General features: G+C 32.0%; 3 protein-coding genes and 3 long non-coding RNA genes across 6 annotated transcripts; 4 read left to right on the top strand and 2 right to left on the bottom strand.

Moving 5' to 3' along the window:
* Positions 1-2: 2 nt before the first annotated feature.
* LOC149093627 (uncharacterized) lies at positions 3-1,089 on the top strand. The gene is made up of 2 exons (XR_016199478.1): positions 3-137; positions 228-1,089. It is a non-coding gene; the product is annotated as an uncharacterized LOC149093627 (long non-coding RNA).
* Positions 1,090-10,273: 9,184 nt separating this feature from the next.
* Positions 10,274-10,806, top strand: LOC149093626 (uncharacterized). The gene is made up of 2 exons (XR_016199825.1): positions 10,274-10,412; positions 10,490-10,806. It is a non-coding gene; the product is annotated as an uncharacterized LOC149093626 (long non-coding RNA).
* A 501-nt stretch (positions 10,807-11,307) lies between these two features.
* On the top strand, positions 11,308-12,859 carry LOC112539185 (uncharacterized). The gene is made up of 3 exons (XM_089268593.1): positions 11,308-11,497; positions 11,574-11,750; positions 11,803-12,859. Exons 1-3 carry the CDS (start codon positions 11,456-11,458, stop codon positions 12,538-12,540), a joined length of 957 nt encoding a protein of 318 aa, XP_089124719.1. The 5' UTR covers positions 11,308-11,455; the 3' UTR covers positions 12,541-12,859.
* Positions 12,860-13,204: 345 nt separating this feature from the next.
* eEF2 (eukaryotic translation elongation factor 2) lies at positions 13,205-16,468 on the bottom strand. Its single transcript, XM_015932653.3, has 5 exons — positions 16,327-16,468; positions 15,726-16,134; positions 14,741-15,632; positions 13,945-14,665; positions 13,205-13,862 (listed from the first exon to the last, which is right to left on the bottom strand). Exons 1-5 carry the CDS (start codon positions 16,327-16,329, stop codon positions 13,353-13,355), a joined length of 2,535 nt encoding a protein of 844 aa, XP_015788139.1. The 5' UTR covers positions 16,330-16,468; the 3' UTR covers positions 13,205-13,352.
* Positions 16,469-16,682: 214 nt separating this feature from the next.
* LOC107365185 (uncharacterized) lies at positions 16,683-18,194 on the top strand. Its single transcript, XR_001569377.3, has 2 exons — positions 16,683-16,825; positions 16,984-18,194. It is a non-coding gene; the product is annotated as an uncharacterized LOC107365185 (long non-coding RNA).
* A 1-nt stretch (position 18,195) lies between these two features.
* Positions 18,196-22,452, bottom strand: LOC107365184 (uncharacterized). Its single transcript, XM_015932657.3, has 6 exons — positions 22,220-22,452; positions 21,338-22,129; positions 20,203-21,262; positions 20,058-20,135; positions 19,891-19,980; positions 18,196-19,787 (listed from the first exon to the last, which is right to left on the bottom strand). Exons 3-6 carry the CDS (start codon positions 21,223-21,225, stop codon positions 19,728-19,730), a joined length of 1,251 nt encoding a protein of 416 aa, XP_015788143.2. The 5' UTR covers positions 21,226-21,262; positions 21,338-22,129; positions 22,220-22,452; the 3' UTR covers positions 18,196-19,727.
* Between the last annotated feature and the right edge of the window lie 42 nt (positions 22,453-22,494).

Raw genomic sequence — 22,494 nt, 5'->3', positions numbered from 1 at the left:
GTTAATTATAATGGAAACACGAAACAAAAGTTAACTCATTTGCGATTCAAAAAACACACGAAAACAAGACTAAAAAAATTTACCACCAGAGGTTAGCATAGTCCAACAGAGAGACAAGTGTGTGACTTAACAAAAAGGTAAGATATTTGGCAATATTAAGTAACCTTTTAATTACTTATTATAATTGTGATGAATAACTAATTGTTGTTTTATTTTTACCTTAACAGTGTACAAGGATGTAAAAGATATACAAACAAGGATCCGAGGAGAAACATATAAACTAGATGATGGTGCGATTGTAACAATAGCGAGGTGATGTTATCAAGTGAATAGATAAAATCAACAGCTCTTACCAAGTCAATCGGTGTTGCTATTTGTTATCATTATTATTATTATCTCCTTATAGGGTTTGGACCAGGTCTTTTCATCTTCATCTTTCAGTGTATCTCTCTTGGCATCATCATTATCATCATCTTCATCATCTCTTGAGTCAATATTCACTAATGCAAGGCGATTATGCGCATCACATTTAATAGTGAATTGATTTAATGGTTCACCAAGGTTTATCATTGGTTATTATGGAGGAGCATGAGCATGTAACTGAATTCACTCCCAGTTACTTCTTTATTTTAATCAATTCTAATCATTATAATCTTCTTGTTTTTTTATTGATATTATAATAGCAATGATAATAACAAGAAATATATATAATGATAATGTATTGACACTGGTAAAACTGAATATCACTTTAGATTTCACCTTAAGGCCATTATTTAATCTGTAAACTATTGATTATCTCATTATTATTGACTTTCAGTGCTTTACTTTTTTCTTACCCTCTCTGTCAACCAATTCAATTGTCTTAAGTATTACCATTTTCCTAATATAATTTTGATTGTTTTGATGAAAGTTAATGTTAAATTGGTTTTTGTCCAATTTAAATAGCAAGTCAACTCAAAATTACAACAATCTTTCAATAATTTACCAAATGTTTCAATGTGATTTTATTTAACTCCATCATTTGTATTTCAAGGGAGAAACACACATAAAATACAAAATGATTGAAATTAAATTGTTAGAAGTAATTGATTATTGCCTTGAGTTGTCTCACATTCAACTATTATTGAAGCTTGTTGAACAATAATTTGAATACAACTGTTAATATTGAATAACTTTATTCACAATACAATGCTAAAGGCAATGTTCGTGTTCAATCTAGATTAACATGTAACAAATTGTGATCATTAATGATCTATCATATTATATAAGGTGATAATCTAAGTCTATTAATTAAAATGAAACGTGATAAAATCATTTCCTATTAGCATACATTTTACCAAGAAGTACTGATCAATGCACTAATCTTGTTGATTTTGTTTTCACTAATATATTCAGCTTGGACCATTTGCTTAACCAGGACAATCAGAGTTGATCATTAGATGGACTTCATAAGCTTTTAAAGCAAAGTGTGAAAAAGGTAAAATCAATTTGGGTTCAAGTTGGTTTGATTTGTTTGAAAGGTTGACCAGAAAGATTTGATGAAGTTGCAGTTTAATTGTAAATTGATATCCAATCTGGTTTAGTTTTTTGTTTTATTATATTGATATTGCATCAATGATATTGATCAACTAATAATTTCATTTCTCCTGTTTTATTGCTCATCCAAAATTATATATAACATTATTTTGTTTGCGTTTTCACCTAAAAGCTTTTCAGTAAATCGTATTAACTGTTAAGCTTAAAATAAGCTTAACACTTTTCAGGGTGAAATATGATCTTCATCAAATGATAAGGTGATATTTTGCCTTTGAGATAATCATAATTTAATAATAATTGAATAACCTCAATTTTGCCGTGAAACCTCATCATGGAAAAGTGATCAAAATGAAAATGAAAAATCAAATATTTTCTTGACCGAACCCATTGAAATGCATTTTAATCATTTGTCATAATTTTTCAATTAACTCATCTTCCCAGTGATTATGTTAATTCATTTTGATTTCAAATGAAGAGTCAAACAAATGCTTGAGGCACATTTAAATTGGACTCAATTAAACTTGGTGAATTAATCATTTGGACAATTAACATTTTAATGTCTATCTTCATCTGATTAAAATTGTTTAATCTTTTACTCTCAAGTGTTTAAATTGTTCATTCAACACTTTATATTGGATCAATACATTTTTACCAATTCTTATAATCAAATAGCAACTCATTTGTAATAACAATTTGATACAAAATGGGACAATTCCCTGGATAATCAACAATCATTTAACAATCAAACATTTGGTTCGCTTGGGATTGACTCTCTGTTGGAAAGGTGAATACAAATGAATTATTGTAACTCGGGAAATATAAAATGATTCAACCATTTATCATCAAAATGAAGTAATTGTATTTAAAGTAAAGAAAAAATTGTCATTAATCTATGCTAATTAACCTCTTCTTGATGATTAAATGATATTAAGCCTTACTATTGGAAATATTGGCTGCTTTGATCATATGAGATCAATTGGATCATCGAAAATGGCTATTGAATAGGAAATCTTGGGTTTTTTGGGTTTTACTTTAAGATTATTTCAAGTCATTTAAGGGTTTGATTAATTTTTGCTTTATTTTATTTTACCTTTTTTTTGATTAAAGTTTAATACCTGTGAGAGTTTGTAAAACATATAATAATTGAAAAGGTTGACTTGATTGTTGAAACAAATCATTTAAGTGTATGATTAGGAGACGGCTTTTGATTCTAATTGGAGTCACTGTATGTTAATTTTCACCTTTTTTTACCTTCATTTAAATGAGAAAAAAAATTAACTCAAAATATATTTTGATAATTATTTTTATCATTTCAACCAACATGGCAATTTCATGATGAGTGAGAAATAATTATTCAATTTTAACTGTTTGATTGAAGACTGAGTTTAGGAAAGTTTTAAATTAAAACTGGGAATCAAGTGAAAAAATGAGGAAAAAAATGATGAAATAAAATGTTCAAATTAATGATAATGTTAATTAACTTTACCCTGCAACCAATTAACTATTGTCATATTTAAGTTGAACACACAATTAATTGTTACCAATTAAAATGTTGCAAAGGATAAAACAGGAAAAATAATAATTAAAAGTTATTACAATTGTGAAATGGGTTTCAATGTTAGTCAAAAGTGTTGCGATTCCATTGATTCAAACAGATTATCGTCTTTTGCAGGTGAATCCTGGTTGATGGGTAATGATTGAAGTACGGAGACGAAAGAGAGAAAATTTAAATTGAATATTGAACTAGATTCAGGGGATTTTAAAGAATCATCAGCTTATTATCTCATCAATGTGATCATAGTCATTATGAGGTGGTTAATGATGAAAAGATGTACTAATGGGAATAAGTAGATAGAAAAGGTTAGAAGCCAATAATCATTAGATTGATGAAATTTTGCTGCTTTTATGTATTTTGATTATGAGATGGAGGATGAAGATAATGGTGAGGGATGCTGTTGATTTTGCTGCTCCAGATGATTATCAAGTTTGAGTTAACAGTAATGATTTTATGATACGGTTAGGTGGTGAAGAGAAAGCCTCCAGTTAATTGAAAATGTCCGTTTTAAAGTCATTTAACATTACTGGATGATATTAAGGTTTAATTCCCTCCAGAGAAAGCAAGAATAAAAGATGTTCCTAACGTCATGATGATAGTTATGAAATATCTATCTGGATTATGACTATCGTTTTTTGGTGACTTTGTTAAGAGGAAGAGAGATGATAGGATGATGGTGATGATCTGCTCCACTTGGATGATCAGTGAAAATGGGATTCCAACTTGATATCTTTCAACGAGCTTTCATCTTAGTTGTTTTGTATGGTGAATGTGCCAAGGGAAGAGACAGAGAGTGGAGATGAAATGAATCTCATAGGATTTTGAGTCATTCTTTTGATATATATTTTGTTTTTTATATTTATGATACCTATTAAAGTGTATGATGAAAAGAAAGAAGAAAAAGTGATGATAAGTTAAAAGTGAAAACCTGTATTAAAATGAAGGGGAAAAGGAGAAAGGAAGAGAAATGTATTTACTTTTGGCTGGTACGGTTGATGAGTGCAGGTCATCCAGAGTAACGGAACAAATCCTTTCCTTCCTTGTGGATTCATAATTACCTTGTACCGAGATGATCATAACTAGCAAAATAATCACTATATCATTATATTATATTATGATAATGTTAACCCTATGTACTGGCTGGTGGGTTCATTTTCCATCCTCTTCTGTTTCTTAATAGCTCCTATTTTCATATTTTTAACAGTCAGTTTGGCATTTACGATGTTTTAATTCTCAATGATATTGAAAAAGAAAGTGATTTGAATAAATAAAATGTGAAAATGAGCAAAAATTTTGAAAATATCGGATACTCACATTGGCATGGCCTTTTGATCCTTGATCTTTGTCTTTGGTCAAATACAAAATTGATGTAGATGAAAAATTTTGCTGTGAAAGGGAACAAAATAAATGAAAGTTTGTCAAATTAATCTCACATGCATAAAGAAGATGGCAATCTGTAAAGATTTTTGATTATTTAAAATAAAATATTGTCTTTAAGCCATTTTATTATTATGAGACGTTAGCCTGTAAAATACAGTAGGGTTAATCTTATCATTTCAGTGGATCGGCTAGCCACGACAGCTTTTAAGGCGCCCTCTACCCCTTAGGTGTTAATCAAACTCAGCCCCTAATCAAAACAAACAAAATTTTTGTCAGAAAAGTGAAATTAGCGAATCAACTTTATCTAAAAAAGGGTTTTCCTGTAGAATTGATCTGCTTAATCTCCCAAAAACTTAAAAGTCTTTTTATAATTCACTGTTCTCTTCATTCAATAATCCAAATAGCATGGTCTGACTTATTGTGAACTTGTAAACAATAATTCATATTGATTTGAGTAAATTTGACACACTGATTTCACTTAATTTGATTTAATTTCTCGTGACTAGTCGGTCCACTGACATGCTAAAGCTTTACTTTATTTAAAAAATAGAGCATAAAATATTCGCAGAGCCATCTATTGATTTGAATCAAACTCACTATGCATAGTTCGATCATCGGTTTTACAATTGTTAGACAATTTAGATATCAAGAGCACCATTTGCTAAGTTTATCCATTTTCGTTTCCATCCTTTTCCCCACAGTTTATTCAACAAAATTAGTCAAAGAGTATAATAAAAAAGATCTTGGAGTGAATTTCACTCATTTTTCATTGTCAAATCTGTTTACAAGCATAAAAAGAGGTAACAGTCTCGATCTGAGGACAAAGGTTGGGCTTTTACATATGTTTTATATTTCACACTTTTTTTAACCAATGGCATTGAATTGAAAACATAATCAAGTAAACAAAATATTTTTAGTTTAGTCTACTGTTCATTAACTGTGGAATTAAATTAAAATGTTTAGCAAAATTGACTCCTGGATGTTCCTCATTTAATTGTTCGAACTTAGGAACAAAATTTCTCAGTTTTAAAGTATTGAAAAACTAAAAATTTGAATTCATACTAATCAAATCAAACTAAAGGAAAGGAAACAATAAGTCAGACGATATCGGCTAACCAGGCAATACTCTCAACTCATCTGTGTTTGGTTTTATTTTTTGTGTTTTATTATATTTTACATTTAATTTAACAATTAATTGAATTGAATTTTAATTTGTGTAACACCATTCTATCCTCAGCATTCAAAAAGACATCAGCTATTGGATAATACTGTAATTTAAATGTCTTTGAAACAGGTGTGAAAGCCCCTCCTCTGTCCTCAGATCGAGACTGTTACCTAAAAAGAAAAGGTTCAACTCATTAAATCAAAATCATTTTCTCTGCTTTGTTTATCTTTTGATGCTTGTCTGCGAAAATTAGCTCAATAAGTTGTTAATCAGGGAGTGATGAGCAGATATGATGATGAATAAAGTTAGACAAGATGTGAAAAGTAAAGCTACTTATAAAAAAATGTATAAAAAATTGGTTATTTTATGAAGTTAGCTGAATTAGAGATTATGTAATGAAGTTGAAGGAGAAAGGGAAGGAAAATAGGAAAAAGGGACTTAAACTCTCTTCTTTTATGCTGATGATCAAAGTGAAACAAGATAAAAAAGAAACGATTTATATTATTATCAGAATAATATGATAAATTAATGAGTTGGACAGAAAGAATAGTCGATGAAAGACAAAAAGCAACAAATTAAGCTATCATTGTGTGGAGTTATTATGTTAGTGGAAAGTTAACATAAGAACAGACCTGACATTTGCTTCAATCTATCAACTCATTGTTTATCCTGATGACCGATTATTGTTTTCTTTCATGGAAATTGGTTCCATTTTCGAGTCTCTCCTTGTTGCTTCCAATAATGATCTCATCCTATACATAATATTCATAACAAGTTGAGGAATCATCTTTTTATTCCTTCAAGCTTTTTTCTTTCTATCATTAGATCCATATTTTTGCTCGTCTTTCCTCATTCTTCGTGATATCTATTGTATTTGAATTTGGATATTTTCCTTTATTACATGTAAAGTTTGGACAGTGGTGGACTTTGAGCTAATGTACCCTTTTTATCTACCTGTAGAAGTCAGATTCCCGTTTAAATGAAATAAACTTACCGTATAAATGGGTAAAGCATTAACCAATTCAGAGTAATTTTCTAGAGCCTTTCTTCAGGTTGTTACTAAAAAGATACAATAAACACAATTGTCACATTTATACACAAATTGACTCAAGTTCTGAAAAAATGGGTAAAAACGGGTAAAAATGAGTTTATGCAAATTGAGACTCTGTTAATTTGTAGGGAAATAAAAACTGAGTTTGTTTGTGCGATTTAAAGATTTCTCTGGTCAACAGTTCTCGAGAAAATCGAGTTCAAAGTTGAAACTTCGATTGCTATTTGTTCATTTATGGAGGCAGGTTTTTTTGTTAAACTCATTTTTCATGATGTAACATTCAATGGCCAATCACAAGGTGCACTTATTTTGAGGAATACAATTTTCTGTCTTCTGTGAACAGACAAGTTCGTTTTTTGATTTAAACCGATTGCTTTCTGTGGCCGAAATATTTAGAGAGCTGAAACTTGTTATTTATCCATAAAAATTAATTGACAATTTCATGGAACAAATAATTTTATTAATTTATAAGCAGTTTTCTTGATTTTGGCCATTGGCTTTAAAACTTTGAACGTCAATTTTTCGAGAATGGCATCACCTACAATCATCATTCTTGCACCAATCCAATCCTACACTAATTAATAATTCAATTTAGTTTAGTAACTTTCCATTAGTGCATTCTGGTTACGATGTTTGGGTTGTGAATGTACGAGCAACAACTTATTCAACAAAGCAAACTCATCTCAACTCATATTTTGGTAAATAAACCAATTTTCTGGTTAAACTTACAAAGGAAACGCAAAAAGTATGCTAAAGCCTCGAAAATTCATGTTGAGAGTTGAATGGGTCTGTAGGAACATATGAACTGAATCCTTTGCTACTATTAAATGGTTTCTGTAGTGAACAGTTCTCGAGAAAATCGAGTTCAAAGTTGCAACTTCGTTCGCCTTTTGTTCAGCAATGGAGGCAGATTTTGTCGCTAAATTTATTTCACTGATGTATCTTTTGATGAAAAATCAGAAAATGAATTTATTTTAAGAAATAAATTTATCTGTTTCTGTAAAACAGATCAAGTTCGATTTTAATTTAAACGGACCGCATTTCGATATCGTTAGAACTAGAGAGCTGAAACTCATTATTTGCCCACAAAAATTTGCGCTTTACATCATGCATTGAATACTTTTAACAATTCAGCAACCTTTCCTTTGATTTAGGCCATTGGTCTAAAATCTTTGAGTCTCGATATTTCGAGAATGATATCATCGCAAACCATCATTCTTCGAAGAATCGTTAGATTTTATTATGTGCTAAGGAATGATGCAACTTTAGATCATTAAAGACTCTACGGAAAAAGTTATTGCATTGATTATTCATGTACCCAGATTTTGTGCTTCATTTATAAAGTAAATTTGCTGCAAAACACAAATCTAATGTTGTGTCACTCAAATAGTCTGTTTTGCAAATTTTCACATAAATGAAATGTTTAAAAGATCATTGACAGAAACTTTGACTTTCGAGTGAAGAAGCAAGTTATGATGTAATTGTAGGAGCAAAAACCGAGTTCATTAGTGCTATGAAAAAGCTTCTACGATCAACAGTTCTCGAGAAAATCGAGGTCAAACTTTAAACTTCGATCGGCTTTTATTCAACTGTGGAAAGAGGTTTCTGCATGAAACTCATTTGCCTGATGTAACTTTTGATGACCAATCCGAAAATGTATTTATTAAAACCAATAAAAGTCTCTATTTCTTTGTAACACATCAATTAGATTTTCGATTAAAACTGACCTCATTCAGAGAACATAAAAGTTAGAGAACTAAAACTTAATAAACGTCGACAAAAGTTGTTGGCTAACTTCAGTGAATGAAAATTTAGTTCAATTTAAAGATAATTCTCTTGATTTTGGCCATTGGTCACTTGAACTTTTAGTCTCAATATCTCGAAAATTATGGTCCCTAAAAGCATCTTTCTTTGCCTAATCATTAGATTTTAAAACAATATATCGGGCTATAACATAATATGACTGAATGGAGAGACGATCTGAGTTAATTGCTACGATAATGAAAATGAATCTAACACATCACAAGTTTGTGTTTGAAAACTATTTATCTTCATAAATCTAGCACAAAATCTGGTAACATAAGTAATACAATGCTATAACTTTTGTTGTAGGATCTTTGAATCCCTTAATATTGCATTAAATTATAGCCCAGAATAAAATCTAATGATTAGGCAAAGATTGATGCTTTTAGGGACCATAATTTTCGAGATATTGAGACTAAAAGTTCAAGTGACCAATGGCCAAAATCAAGAGAATTATCTTTAAATTGAACTAAATTTTCATTCACTGAAGTTAGCCAACAACTTTTGTCGACGTTTATTAAGTTTTAGTTCTCTAACTTTTATGTTCTCTGAATGAGGTCAGTTTTAATCGAAAATCGAATTGATGTGTTACAAAGAAATAGAGACTTTTATTGGTTTTAATAAATACATTTTCGGATTGGTCATCAAAAGTTACATCAGGCAAATGAGTTTCATGCAGAAACCTCTTTCCACAGTTGAATAAAAGCCGATCGAAGTTTAAAGTTTGACCTCGATTTTCTCGAGAACTGTTGATCGTAGAAGCTTTTTCATAGCACTAATGAACTCGGTTTTTGCTCCTACAATTACATCATAACTTGCTTCTTCACTCGAAAGTCAAAGTTTCTGTCAATGATCTTTTAAACATTTCATTTATACAAAAATTTGCAAAACAGACTATTTGACTAACGCAACATTAGATTTGTGTTTTAACATTCATTTACCTTTATAAACCAAGAATAGAATCTGGTATCTTAAGAGATCAATGCTATAACTTTTTCCGTAGCATCTTTAATGATCTAAAGTATTTTAGCAAATAATAAGATCTAATGTTTGGTTAAAGAATGGCGGTTTTATGTTACAGCATTCTCGAAATAACGAGATTCAAAGTTTTTAGGTTTTAGGCCAAAATGAAGAGAGCTGTTTATAAATTGTAAAAAGGGATTCGATCCACAATGTAAACCAACAATTTTATACAACTCATAATAAGTTTCCGCTTGCTTGCTCTTACGATCACCAATGGCCTAAATCAAAGGAAAGGTTGCTGAATTGTTAAAAGTATTCAATGCATGATGTAAAGCGCAAATTTTTGTGGGCAAATAATGAGTTTCAGCTCTCTAGTTCAAACGATCCCAAAATGCGGTCGGTTTAACTGAAAATCGAATTTGATCTGTTTTAAAGAAACAGAAAATGCTATGTCTCAAAATAAGTACATTTTCTGGTTGGTCATCAAAGGTTACATCAGTAAAATGAGTTTCGTGTGAAAATCTGCTTTCTTAATTGTACAAAAAGCTATCGAAGTCTCAACTTTGTTCTCGATTTTCTCGATAAATGTCCATCAGAGAAATTTTTGAATCACAAAAATGGACTCCGTTTGAATGTTCTTACAAACTAGCAAAGTCTAAATTTGATTCAAATTAATTTTACTCGTTTTACCTAACAACCGATATTGTTGATGAGTTGCTTAAACAACGAGACAAAATAGTCAAGGTAAGTAAATCTTCTTTGAAATAATAATTTTTGATTGATTTTATATTATAATATTGATTTCCACTCGCAATCCAGAGCAGAATTAGTATTATTGCAAACTGAAGCTAACCATATTTAATGTACAACTCAATGGTATATTTTTTGACTTTACTGTGCCACTGGATTCACCTAATAATAAGTGATAACAATGATTTCTGGTAATTTTCAAAGCTTAGGTAAGATTAAAGCTTAAACGCGTACATTTAAGAGTTAATTTCAATGTAAATTGTTCATTTCATCCTCGTTTTCACAGGACAATGTCTTTTTGTTTTCATCTGTTTGGGGTTGAGTTTTACTAATTGTCGTGTTAATGCTGATGGAGTTAAACCAGCCGCTGCCAATTTAACGGCCAGTAATGTACCTTATCTTTATTATAATTATGATCGTGATCCTCGCCAATGGTAACACTGGTGGTGGATTCAATTTGGCTCCACCAGCAACCACAACTACAATCAATGGACGGAAGAGACGAGAAGCCAAAAGCCAGCACTCAAAAGGTTCAATGGGTTGGGAATTATCTGACTCCATTTGAAACGTTTATATTTTTGTGAAAAAAACTTTGAAATCGAGCTTTGAAATGAAAAATGTTAGTTGAGATAATTTTTGTTTAAAACAGTCATCTCAATAAACTTTTGGAATGAAAATAAATAAATAAATGTTACAATTTATCGTCTGATTGAACTCAATTTTGTCAATTAATCGCGAATGTTGTCCAATCGAGCCAAATTACGGCCATTTAAAGGCAAGTTTAATGTTAATTAGGTGAATTAATTTTTAAATGGACTAAATAAATATTGGACAATAAAACAAAGATAACATGCAACAAGATGGAGGTTAGTGTAAAGAATCTGTAATGCAATTGAAATTGATTCAAAATTCAGTTCAAGAATCACTGATATTGGACTTTTGACTGACATTGGGAGTCAAATGAGTCGAGATTATACTCGTGAAGCCTTATCTAAAGAAGGGAATCTAACGGGATAACAAGAATCGATCTAAACGAGATTTAAGGATTGCACCAAGACGATAGCATTTTTACCCAGCAGTACCACCGATGGCTAGTAGTGGCATTTTTTACCCCTTCTGCAATTGCGCTACGAGCAATATTGCGTCATATTTTGATGCGATTCTTGTAATTGTTTCCTTTTCCTGTTATTCAACCTTTCTTTCCTTCTTTTCTCGTCACTCTGCTGAATATAATATTTAATTTTATCCTAATATGCTTTTAAATATGTTTTTAAATTTCTTTTTTAATAAAAAGGTAAGTTTTTGTTTAAAAATTTTGTCTTCGATATAAACAAGTGTTTGTGTTTTTATTATCTAATATCATTTATTAGTTGAGAAGTGAAATACAGGATAACCAAAAAGAGATCGCAAAGATCAAAAGTGAATTGGAACAATGCCGGACAGAATTCAATAGAATAGTTGAAACCATTGGTCGAGCTCATGCTGAAGCCATTTCACGGGAAGATGAAGAAGACATTGTTGATGAGTTGATTAAACTACGAGTCAAGGTGAATAAATGTTTTTTAAGAGACTAATTTAACAATTATTTTCCTTCCACAGCCCAGAGCAGAATTAGTATTATTGGAAGCAATCCATCGATTAAAGTTGTTGGATCTCAAAAAGCAATTGGAAAAGGAGAAATTGCTTAAACGACGTCGAGAAATTTTTAGCATGCGAAGTCCAAAACCAAAAGTTAAAGTCAACAAAGAATATCAAGAAAAGCTGAATGAATGGAAATTATTGGAAAATGTTTTACAAAATGAGATCAATCAACTTAAAAAGGATAAAGAATTATCTCGCATGAAGAGTCTGGAACCAAGCACTGATAAAGATATGAAACAAGTGAAGTTTCGTACAAAAGTTACTAAAGTGAATACTCATGCCAAGAAAAAAGTTGCAAAAAATGTTGAAGTGCAGACTGAAGCTAACCATGTTGAATCTGCAACTCAATCCGAGACTCGGAGTGATCAACCTCTAGAGGAAACTTATAAACTATCGAAACCAAAACTCAATCAACCAGTTTCATCACCAAACGTGCCTACACCTTTCAAACAAGTGAATATGAGGCTTGAAAATTTGCTTACTTTGCGTGTTGCGGAAAAAATAAGCAAGTTAATGGCAGAAGAACCTACTGAGATGGTGAAAAACACCAAAGATATAGGAATAAATATTTCAAAAGTTGAACCGGTACATGACATGAGTGAAACACTTTACTTGCCGTTACCTTCTGATAATAGACCTGAATCCAAACAAAAAAAACAACAAAGAGACACTAGCTGTCTAGAAACTTTAGACTAACTAGACTAAATTCATCAACGGCCTTCCAGATTCATCCAATCTACTCCCAAAGCTAAAAATTACCGCGAAAGTATTATCTGAGTAGTCATTTCCTCAAATGGACTATTATGCTGAATAATTATTTTCTTAAGAAACTTAAAAATGGATTAAATTTAATTTGCAATTATTGAAGAGAAAAAATTGAGAAATAAAAAATATTAATATGTTTAATAAACACAATAAATGTGTAATAAATACAATATGTAACGATTTTGTGTTGTAATTTTCTAATGAATTGGAAATGAGAATTAAAGATGACTAATCTAAATTTTTAACGAAATTCATTCGATTTGCAAGACACTCTTGTCAAGAATAGTATAATTTTTAATCAAAGTTTCGTTGATGTTTTTTATTTGCATTTTTCTTGATATCAAGAGCCCGAAATTGATTTTAATTATCTGTTTTGTCTGAATTTCTACCAATATAGCCAACATATAGAAACTAAACTCAAATCATTATCCTGCACAACAAATCTATGGTTAAAGATTCAGTGGAATAGAAAATCCAAAGACTGGTTGATTTCAATGAGTGGTCTGAAATGTGATGATGTCAATAGTCAGATTAATTTTGTTTAAACTGATAAACTCAATAATGTAATTTTGAATTAATTTTTTTGGCAATACGATTCTTTTTTTTAAAATATTGTAATTGAATTTTTACTTATTACAATATGTATATATAGATAAATGATCATGTCAAGACGAGAACCATGTCGCCTTCAATGGTTATACTTTTAATTGAATTAATTCAGTTTAGATTAAAGTAAAGCATAATTAAAGTTTATCCAAATATTGTTCAAGATCAGGCAAAGATTCCTTTAGACCCTTTCGTTTACGAGTGTCCATAACAATAGTGTAAGGTCGAGATTTTCCGTCCAATGGGTCACCGGGTAAAATTTGCCAATGGTCAAATACACATTGTGGGAATGCTTGTCCTCCAGTGCTTGATCTTAAATCGGCAGTGAAGCCAAATGATTCATTTACAGGAAGGTGAGCCTTAACAACGAACATAGGAGTACCTGGAATTTGAGCTTCTTCGAAAACAACACCACGACGTCTGTTGAGTACACTGTAAATACCACCAACAGCTTGTTCGGGACATTGAATCTCAACAAGATAGACGGGCTCCAAGAGTCTGGGAGCAGCAGTCAACACACAAGCGAAAACACATCGACGAGCAGTTGGGATAATTTGTCCACCACCACGATGGATAGCATCAGCGTGAAGGGTAACATCATAAATGTTGAATCGGATACCTCGCATGTTTTCATCACAGAGAACAGACTAAAGCAAAGAAAAAAGATTTTAAATATTAGATTTAGTTTTTAGACATAATTTAAAATTGTTTTTGTCTTTAAATAATTACCTCCTTTGAAGCCCATTGGAAACCTGCGACAACACTATCTTTGATTTCGTTAAGATACTGAACTCCCTTAGTAACATCAACAAGAAGATTTGGTCCAGTTGCTTCGGGTCCGAAAGACCAAATTTTTCTGGCCTCAGTTGCATCCCATTCATATTTCTCAACTAAATAACGAGCTCGTGCCTTGAAATCGTCTTTGGAGGAAACATCTCCTTTGTCGATATCTTCAGCTAAGCCTTCAGGCATTGGGACAGCCTTCATGAATAGACGATTATGCTTGTTAGGTGACTTGGAAAGACACATAACACCTGATTCTTCGCTAACAGTTTCCCGATAAGAGACGACAGGGTCAGAAGTTTTGATGGGGATTTGAGCGTGATCTTCTTCTAAATCTTTAAGACAAATTTCAAGATGCAATTCACCGGCACCAGCAACAATATGTTCACCTGATTCTTCAATAATACATTGAACCATAGGATCTGATTTGGCAAGTCGTTTAAGACCTTCAACAAGTTTTGGCAAGTCAGCTGCGTTTTTGGGCTCAACAGCAACACGCACAACAGGGCTGACTGAGAATTTCATGACTTTCAAGTTGTGAGCATCCTTAAAGGTGGTAATGGTACCAGTCTTGACCAAGAACTGGTCAACACCTACCAAACCACAAATGTTACCAGAGGGAACGTTTTCAATTGGCTCAACGTTACGACCCATCATGAGAACAGTTCTGCAGGTAAAAAGATATCAATCAAAATTAAGGTTAGGAGTGGTCTTGAATAAATTAAGTCCAATTATAACATACCTTTGAATGGCTTTTTCAGTTAAATCTTCTTTTTTACCAGGAATATAGTTTGGTCCCATAATTCTGACCTTTTGACCTGAAGCAACAATACCAGAGAAAACACGACCGAAGGCATAGAAACGACCCTTATCGGAAGTGGGTACCATTTTAGAGATGTACATCATCAATGGTCCGTTGGGGTCACAATTTTTAATAGCAACAGCGGCTTCGTCATCATGAGGTCCTTCATACAACATTTCCATACGATACCTTTGTGCAGTTACAGGAGATGGCAAGTGAATGGCTATCATTTGAAGAAGAGCATCACCAGCAGGGAGCCAAGTTCGCATAACAACTTTCAACAAGTTCTTACCGTCCTTTTCTTTGTCATCACCCTTGAGAACGATATTTAATTTTTCTAAAAGCTTAGAAATTTCATCTTTCTTGAAATCCATAATAGCTTTAAAAACTTTGTAGATAGGATCCAAAACGAAGTTACAGAAACCTCGAACATAGCCAACATCTTGCTTGGTAGACCATTTGCGAGTTTGAGGATTGTAGAAGTTTTCACCCCAGAATTTGGTCATCAAACGTTGTGGGTCAGTCTTGAATTTATCAGCATAAATTTCAGCAAATTGTTTAAGAGTGAAAGCCCAGCCATGTAAACCTGAACCGAAACCAACGCTACCCTTGGATGGGTCAACTTTAATGTCACCCATTGGACCAGCATCATCAGCGTAAGTGGCGATGATGACGTTGACATTTTCGACAATACGAGTGAATTTTTGATAAAGATCTTCAGCATCAAGTTGAAGGGTTAATAAGGCCAAATCAACTTTGTTCATGAAAAGAACAGGCTTAATTCGTTCAGCGATAGCTTGTCGCAATACAGTTTCAGTTTGGACACATACACCTAATTATTACAATTAACATCAAATTAAAAGTTAGAAGGGAGTTTCTGAGCAGAAATTTCCGAAAAAAAAGATTTTAAATTAGGATTACTAACCAGAAACACAATCAACAACGACCAAAGCTCCGTCAGTTACTCGAAGAGCAGCAGTAACCTCAGAAGAAAAGTCAACGTGACCGGGGGAGTCAATAAGGTTAATCAAGAAACCTTTAACATCCTTGTCTCGTTGAGATTCCTCCTTGATGAAAGCCAAATCAGGTTCATCAAGTTCGAAGTACATAGAAATTGCAGTAGACTTGATGGTGATGCATCTTTCCTGTTCATCTTTTCTTGTATCAGTGAATCTCATTTCACCAGCCTTGGTACCGGCGATGATACCAGCCTTAGAAACAAGGGAGTCAGTTAAAGTGGATTTACCGTGATCAACGTGAGCAATAACCGACATGTTTCGGATGCTCCGTTTACGGTTCATCATTTCACGAATTTCATCTACGGTGAAGTTAACCTAAATTCAGAGAAAAGGGCATTAAGGTACGCAATTAGCAAATGCGATAAAAATCAATAAGAATATTCCATAGGATAAAGCATGGGAACAAGACACGTTGTCACTCTTAAAACAGCCATGTTGAAAGATAGATAATTCAAAGTCTATTTCAATATGGACCCAAACTTTGACAGTAAAGAAAAATTTACTTACCATTTTCGCTGATTGTTGATATTACCTCGTAAATCAAACAAACAATATAAATTACAATTTAATTGTATAAAACCGAATCAAAGGAGAGTTCTCAAATAATGAAACTTGTTAAAGAGAAAGAAAGAGAGTGAAAGATGATCAAGAGGATATCATCATCCCCAACTGTTTCCGGGATCCTTTTATACTTCTTTTAAACTTCAGTGGCACCATCTAGTACATACTATTGTTACAGAAATTTAAAAGTTTTGTCGTCAAGGTCTTTTAACCAATTGTAAACATGTTTGTTTGCTTTTGCTTATAATTGTAAGGATTGACAGTTAAGTTTAAATTAAATTAAATTTATTCACTTTTTCAAGTTAAACAGTGTTAGTTTTGTTAAATTAAAGGTAACAATTGGAACAGTTAATTAATACTTTGAGCACATTGAGAGTCAACTGTAACCAAATGCAGATGGAAAACAATGCCAAAATCAGATGATCAGTTTTTAAATACGAGAAAGGTACAAAAGTTGTTATTATTTAAATATAAAACATTAGTTATTAATTATATGAATCAAATTTACTTTATTAGTCTTCAATTAGAAGATTAAAGTTGAACAAGAACCTTGTTTTTTATCCTAATTTGTAATGTTTTTGACGATTTCTTTACTTTAAACAGATGACTTGCAAAGCAACATGGATTCACATACAAAGTAACTTTACTTTCCATCCTGTCTTTGGTTAATTTGATGATTTTGGAGTAATATTGGATGATTATAAGGAACAAAACGATGATACATAACATAACATGGTCTTGGAGTGTTTAATAAGTCGAGCCAGCTCGTAAAGTCCATAAAAAGTTAAAGTGTTGGGCGATCCAAGGGGAAGCAAAGAGGATTCATCTCAATAATGTCTTTGTTGGGGACTATAGAGAGTTACAATCAATGAGGAGACAATTAATTGAATCTGAAAGACCTGGAAATTCAGTGTATTGATTAAAAGATTACTTACTAGTATTGAGTTGGATAATATTGTGGAAAATGTTCATGCTGAGAACGAGCCAGTAAAACTCCAAGAATAATTCCTTTGAGAAATTTTCTTGTTCCAAAGGATTGGGCAGTTAACATCAAACTATAGATGACAAATAACATGAAAATTAATCCTTTTCTGAACATGGTTGCTGAAATACTTAAAGTTACGATTGGTCAATAATCAACAGTAAACACTTTTGGAGCTGATGTCACTCAAGTTGGTCGATTGAAAGCGAAAATGCAAATGATCATTGAAAGTGAAAAGAAGTGCTGAATATGACAATTGTTGGTTATTGGACTTTTGGCTTCCTTTAGATGATTAAGAGTCAGAAAAGCAAAGATTGGATATATTTGACAATTCAGAAATTTAATTGAAACATCATCATTAATTAATCAAATCAACCATATAACTCAACTCTTCTCATCAAAGATGATTGCATTGATGTAATCTTTCATTCTCAATCTCAACTTCTAATGACGATTAACATGCATTTCAGTGATGATGAATGTTGATTACTATTAAAAATTTATTTTAAGTCATTATCAAGCCTTTTCCCAATAAGATTATCCTAAACCAATTGATGGCGATGATGAAAGCAGATTGTGATTCCATTAAAAGGCAATTAAAAATCATAATAATAGGGAAAGTTAGAAGTTATCAGACCACGATTAGATGAAACCCGAAATTTACTAATTAAAGGTTAATCTCGGAAGGTCAATCAGGTGAAAATGAGTTAATATTCATATTGATATAAAGCCTGCTCTAGTTGTCAATAAATTACAATAGTGAACTTAATACTTCCGATAAGTTGAAATTGACAATAATTTACATTTTAATCAATAAAAGCCATTAAAATCACTTCCTTACAAGAGTCAGATTTATTCTTACATTGAAATGGATTTACAATTTCAAGTGAATCGACATTGATATTGGGTTTTCTGGTTAAATTTAAAAATCAATTTTATATTGATGAATACAAAATAACAGAATAGAGAAGGAAATTTTCTTATGTTTGTTTTTTCAGAATAAGATATTTCTTTTGCATGTTGACCCATTTCTTGGTAAAAATGATGAACAATTTATCCCCAAATCGATTATTATTGCCAACTATTGTTGAAGTTGATTAACTAGTCGGTGGAAAGAGTAAAGACAAAAGACTGATGGATCGATAGATTGTCTCGTTTCAAGAAAGAGTCTCAAAGACAATATAATGTGATTATAATGGCGATGATGATTATTATGGAGATGAACTGAATTCGATCTGGTCTTTATCTCTAACCTGTAAATCTAATAAATCTAGTTGTACGCTTTACTTTGTAATATCAGCTAATTGATTAAATTGATTGGTGATAATGAATAACTTTCAACGTTCACCTCAACCTGTTGATTTGGTTATTTGTGTTTGTTGCGTAAAAGTACATTCCAACTATTATTAGCATGACTACAAGTCAATTGGAAAGGTATGAGAGTTCACCTAATATTAACAGTTTAACTCAACGAAGACCAACAAGACAGTTAATAAATAGAAATGCAAATATTATTAATAACCACAATATTCATCGTAATGATGTGAATGGGTGGAAGTTTAATCGAGGTCGTGGTCGTGGACGATTTTCTGGTTCATTTAATGGTGGTGCTGCTTTCGGTGGACACAATTATTATCGACCAGCTAACCCTTTCTATTTAGATCCTTATCCAAATTTGATGGCTTTAGAGGTTACAGTGATGACGTCCGATTTTTTTTCACAAGTCCGTTTACCTTACAGTGATGTTGTCCAAACACTCAATCTACTATTCCGTCCCAACAATCAAAATGATTCCAATACAAGACTGTAAGTAATCAATATGTTTTAATACAGAAACAATAATTTGTTAAACAATCCTTTAATCTTTGTGTGAAAAAGCCATTGGTTTATGTAGTTGTTGCTATGACTTGGATTGGTAGTTGAATTGTGAATCAAATTAAGATGTTTAGTCAGGTGTCTTTGTTAATTCTTGTCCATCCTTTATGGCGAGTGATATTTTTAGTTTAAGCCTTTCAATATGAATTGTCCTATCAACATCAGTTTTAAAATTGAAATATTTAACGTTCCTTGATGCTCTAATCAAATGATTTTTCAACTACAATTGGTGCCATTTTTTGCTGGAGAGTCTTAAATAAACTGGTGAAAAAGCTGGTAGATTTAATTAGCTAGTGATCAAATTGAGATGTCAAACAGTCATTGAGTAGCTACAATTTACTTATCACATTGTACCACAATGTTAAATATTGACTTTATTATACAAGCCAATCAATAGGTGAGTAATTTAAGTAATATATCATTCAAGTTCACCATATTCCTCTAGCAATTTGAATGTAGCTTGATGAACCAGAAATTGAACCAGATCAGGTTAACTTTTTACAAAATTTGATACAAACATCATCAAGATTCCACTGTTTTCTAGGACGAACTATCAGCAAAAGATAGATGGAAATGAGTTATCAATTGAAATGCTAGTTAAATAATTAGTAAGGTGGATATTTAAGCATCTTTAATTTGATTGAAATACTCACAAATAAAAAGGACGATTGTCTCATAACAAATATATGAGTTACACTGATCCCATTTTCACCATTTTCAATCCTCTCCAGAGTTGAATTTATCTAAGGTCATAAGGTCATTTAGAAGAGTAAAGCTCAGTAATTAGGCAAGTTAATCAGGTGATCTAGTAGATACTTACCCAGACTGCCATTGGTAATGGTATTAGATTGACACCACGAGCTTGGATTGAGAAGTTTCTCTCTCGAATCTCCATTAGCTGTGAATAAACAAAAAACTGATTAAAACAGCTATTCAAGGCTGGTTGCTTTTTGCCCTTTTCTCACCCGTTCATGAACTACTGTTCCAGCAAAATGAAGCAGAGTGAGATTTGTGTACGCGATAATCGCTAAGCCAAAGCAAATAATTTTCATTGCGTTAGATTCACTTGTAACAAATATAGCAAGAAAGAGAGAAAAATTGGCCAAAAATGTTGCTATTATATAACCAACGAAAGCAGTTGGACCGATATCACAGTTGATAGACCTGATTAGGTTCAAGATCTTATTTTGCCGTTTCAAGTAATCTGCAAGAAGGTCAAGATGTTTACCCACATCTGATTGAATGATACCACCAAGATCATAAGCACAGCCCAATGACATTGAACAATAGGTAATTAAGCTGATGAAATGAGTGTAAAACCAGAAAAGGGAGTAAATATTGAGAGCCAAAGGTCCGGTAATGATGATAACCCAAAAGACGAACCAGATTGAGTGATAAATTGACAAGTAAAAGGTTGAAGTTTGTAAAGCAAAAGTGATGCACAAAACGAATAAGGAAAGTGCTATTATTGGTATGCCAATGAAGTAAAATTGAAGAGCACTGTATAAAACGATACGGAAATTTTTAAACTTGGTTGGAGTCAACAATCGGCACATACTATCGAATCCGTGTTTCTCAATTTTCCCGTAAAATTTCAACATCAACATGGGTTTTCGGGCTTCACTTATATGAGCACCAGCTCGAGAAGCAAAGAAGAGCAAATAGTAAACAATTATCAGGAAATGAAGAAACTCTTTGCCTTTGGTTTGGCTGAAAAAATCACCCAAATAAATGGTCTCATTTGGATCATCAAATAAAAGCAAGCGAATCGATCGAGCAACCACAACAATAAACCAGATATGAGATAAAGTGTGAAGTGTATGATTCAATCTGCCCATTCGACCTTTTTGGGCATATCCTAGGACACATGTTTTAGTTATTCGGCCCATCTTTTCCAAGCGTCTTACTTTAGGTCGTAGGCTTTCTGATGACAATTGTCTGTCCAACATTTTAACAAATGGATCGGTCAAGCTTTTGACGAGCTTCATTTCAATTTATTGGTTTGCTGCAAGTCACTGACAGATCCTATTAAGTAATGAAATGAAAGAATAGCGTTATTCAATGAAATTCAGAAAAATTAATGATTGACTTTGAGCTTACCTCATTAGATAGTTAACTAGACGGCTCTCTGTCATCGTGATGGTCTTAAATGAAGGTCACTTCGATCAATGATTGTCAATGAAGACTTGAAAGTCTTGCAAGACTCAGAGGAAATATTCAATGCTCTCAACATCTTGACTTTAGTTTATAGCTAACAAGTTGATGATAATTTTGTTTCATCTTTACAATTAACTTCTGTCTTGAGTCATTATATAACAGTTTTGTTTCATGTTTTTCACCAATAACCATTTCACTTTCAATATTTTCATTAGCGCCTTCCCTTAATGACTTACAAAATGACAACTTATTTCTATTAATACTTACTGTTAGCTCAACGGTTACAAGGGTTTACAAGTATTCTCAATGCAACTTAATTGTGCTTTATTTTGCCAATTAATTGAAATTTCATGACAAAACAGCAGATGATCAATAATCTGAATGGAAGAGCACAACTGATTGAGATACAACAGATCAACAATTTAAACTAGTAAGAGATGATTAATTACTGAACTACGGCATAAGTTGTCTTGGGTTGTTTATATTCGTAGAGGTTATTTTCCCAATTTATGTTTGATGGTAAAATATCTTTACAATATTTCTGTTGATTTCAAATTGCAATCAGTCGATTGGCTAATTAACTGTCAAAATTTAAAGATGGATCATTTGAATGTACATGTTAATCACGTTAATCAATGAGCGCCAAACAATAATCAAGTCATATCATTTATCGTAAATAAGTTGAGTGATGGTCGCTTAAAGGGTGATAGAAGTAGTTGATCCATTTAACTGAAGCTGAAACGGGACAGTTTACCAGTCAATTAATGAATCAGATTGAAATATTACAAACAATTGAATTAGAAAGTTGAAATATTAATTACTAACTATTTATAATGATTAAGGAGTTTGGTTACTCATGAAATCACTTTGATAATACAAAAACAAAAAAACAAGAAGTAATCAAAAGATGCCATTCACAAAGAGAGTCTTCACAAAATTAGTCAATTAGATAGACAAGTGAAAGAAAATTTTGAAAGGGTTTGGTGAAAATAATGAATAAATATAACACAAAGCATTTACTATTTTGGTTACAACTGTTAAATAATGAAAAGGTAAGAAATAAAAAGGTAAAAATTGCAATCAAAAATTCATCAACTATG

Source organism: Tetranychus urticae, chromosome 3 (genome assembly GCF_039701765.1).
Source record: "Tetranychus urticae isolate SD_2017Ah chromosome 3, NJAU_TeUrti_SD_1.0, whole genome shotgun sequence".
In the NCBI taxonomy this organism is placed as follows: Eukaryota; Metazoa; Arthropoda; class Arachnida; order Trombidiformes; family Tetranychidae; genus Tetranychus; species Tetranychus urticae.
The sequence above is the reverse complement of the archived record's forward strand: the minus strand, read 5'-3'. Positions and strand labels throughout refer to the sequence as shown.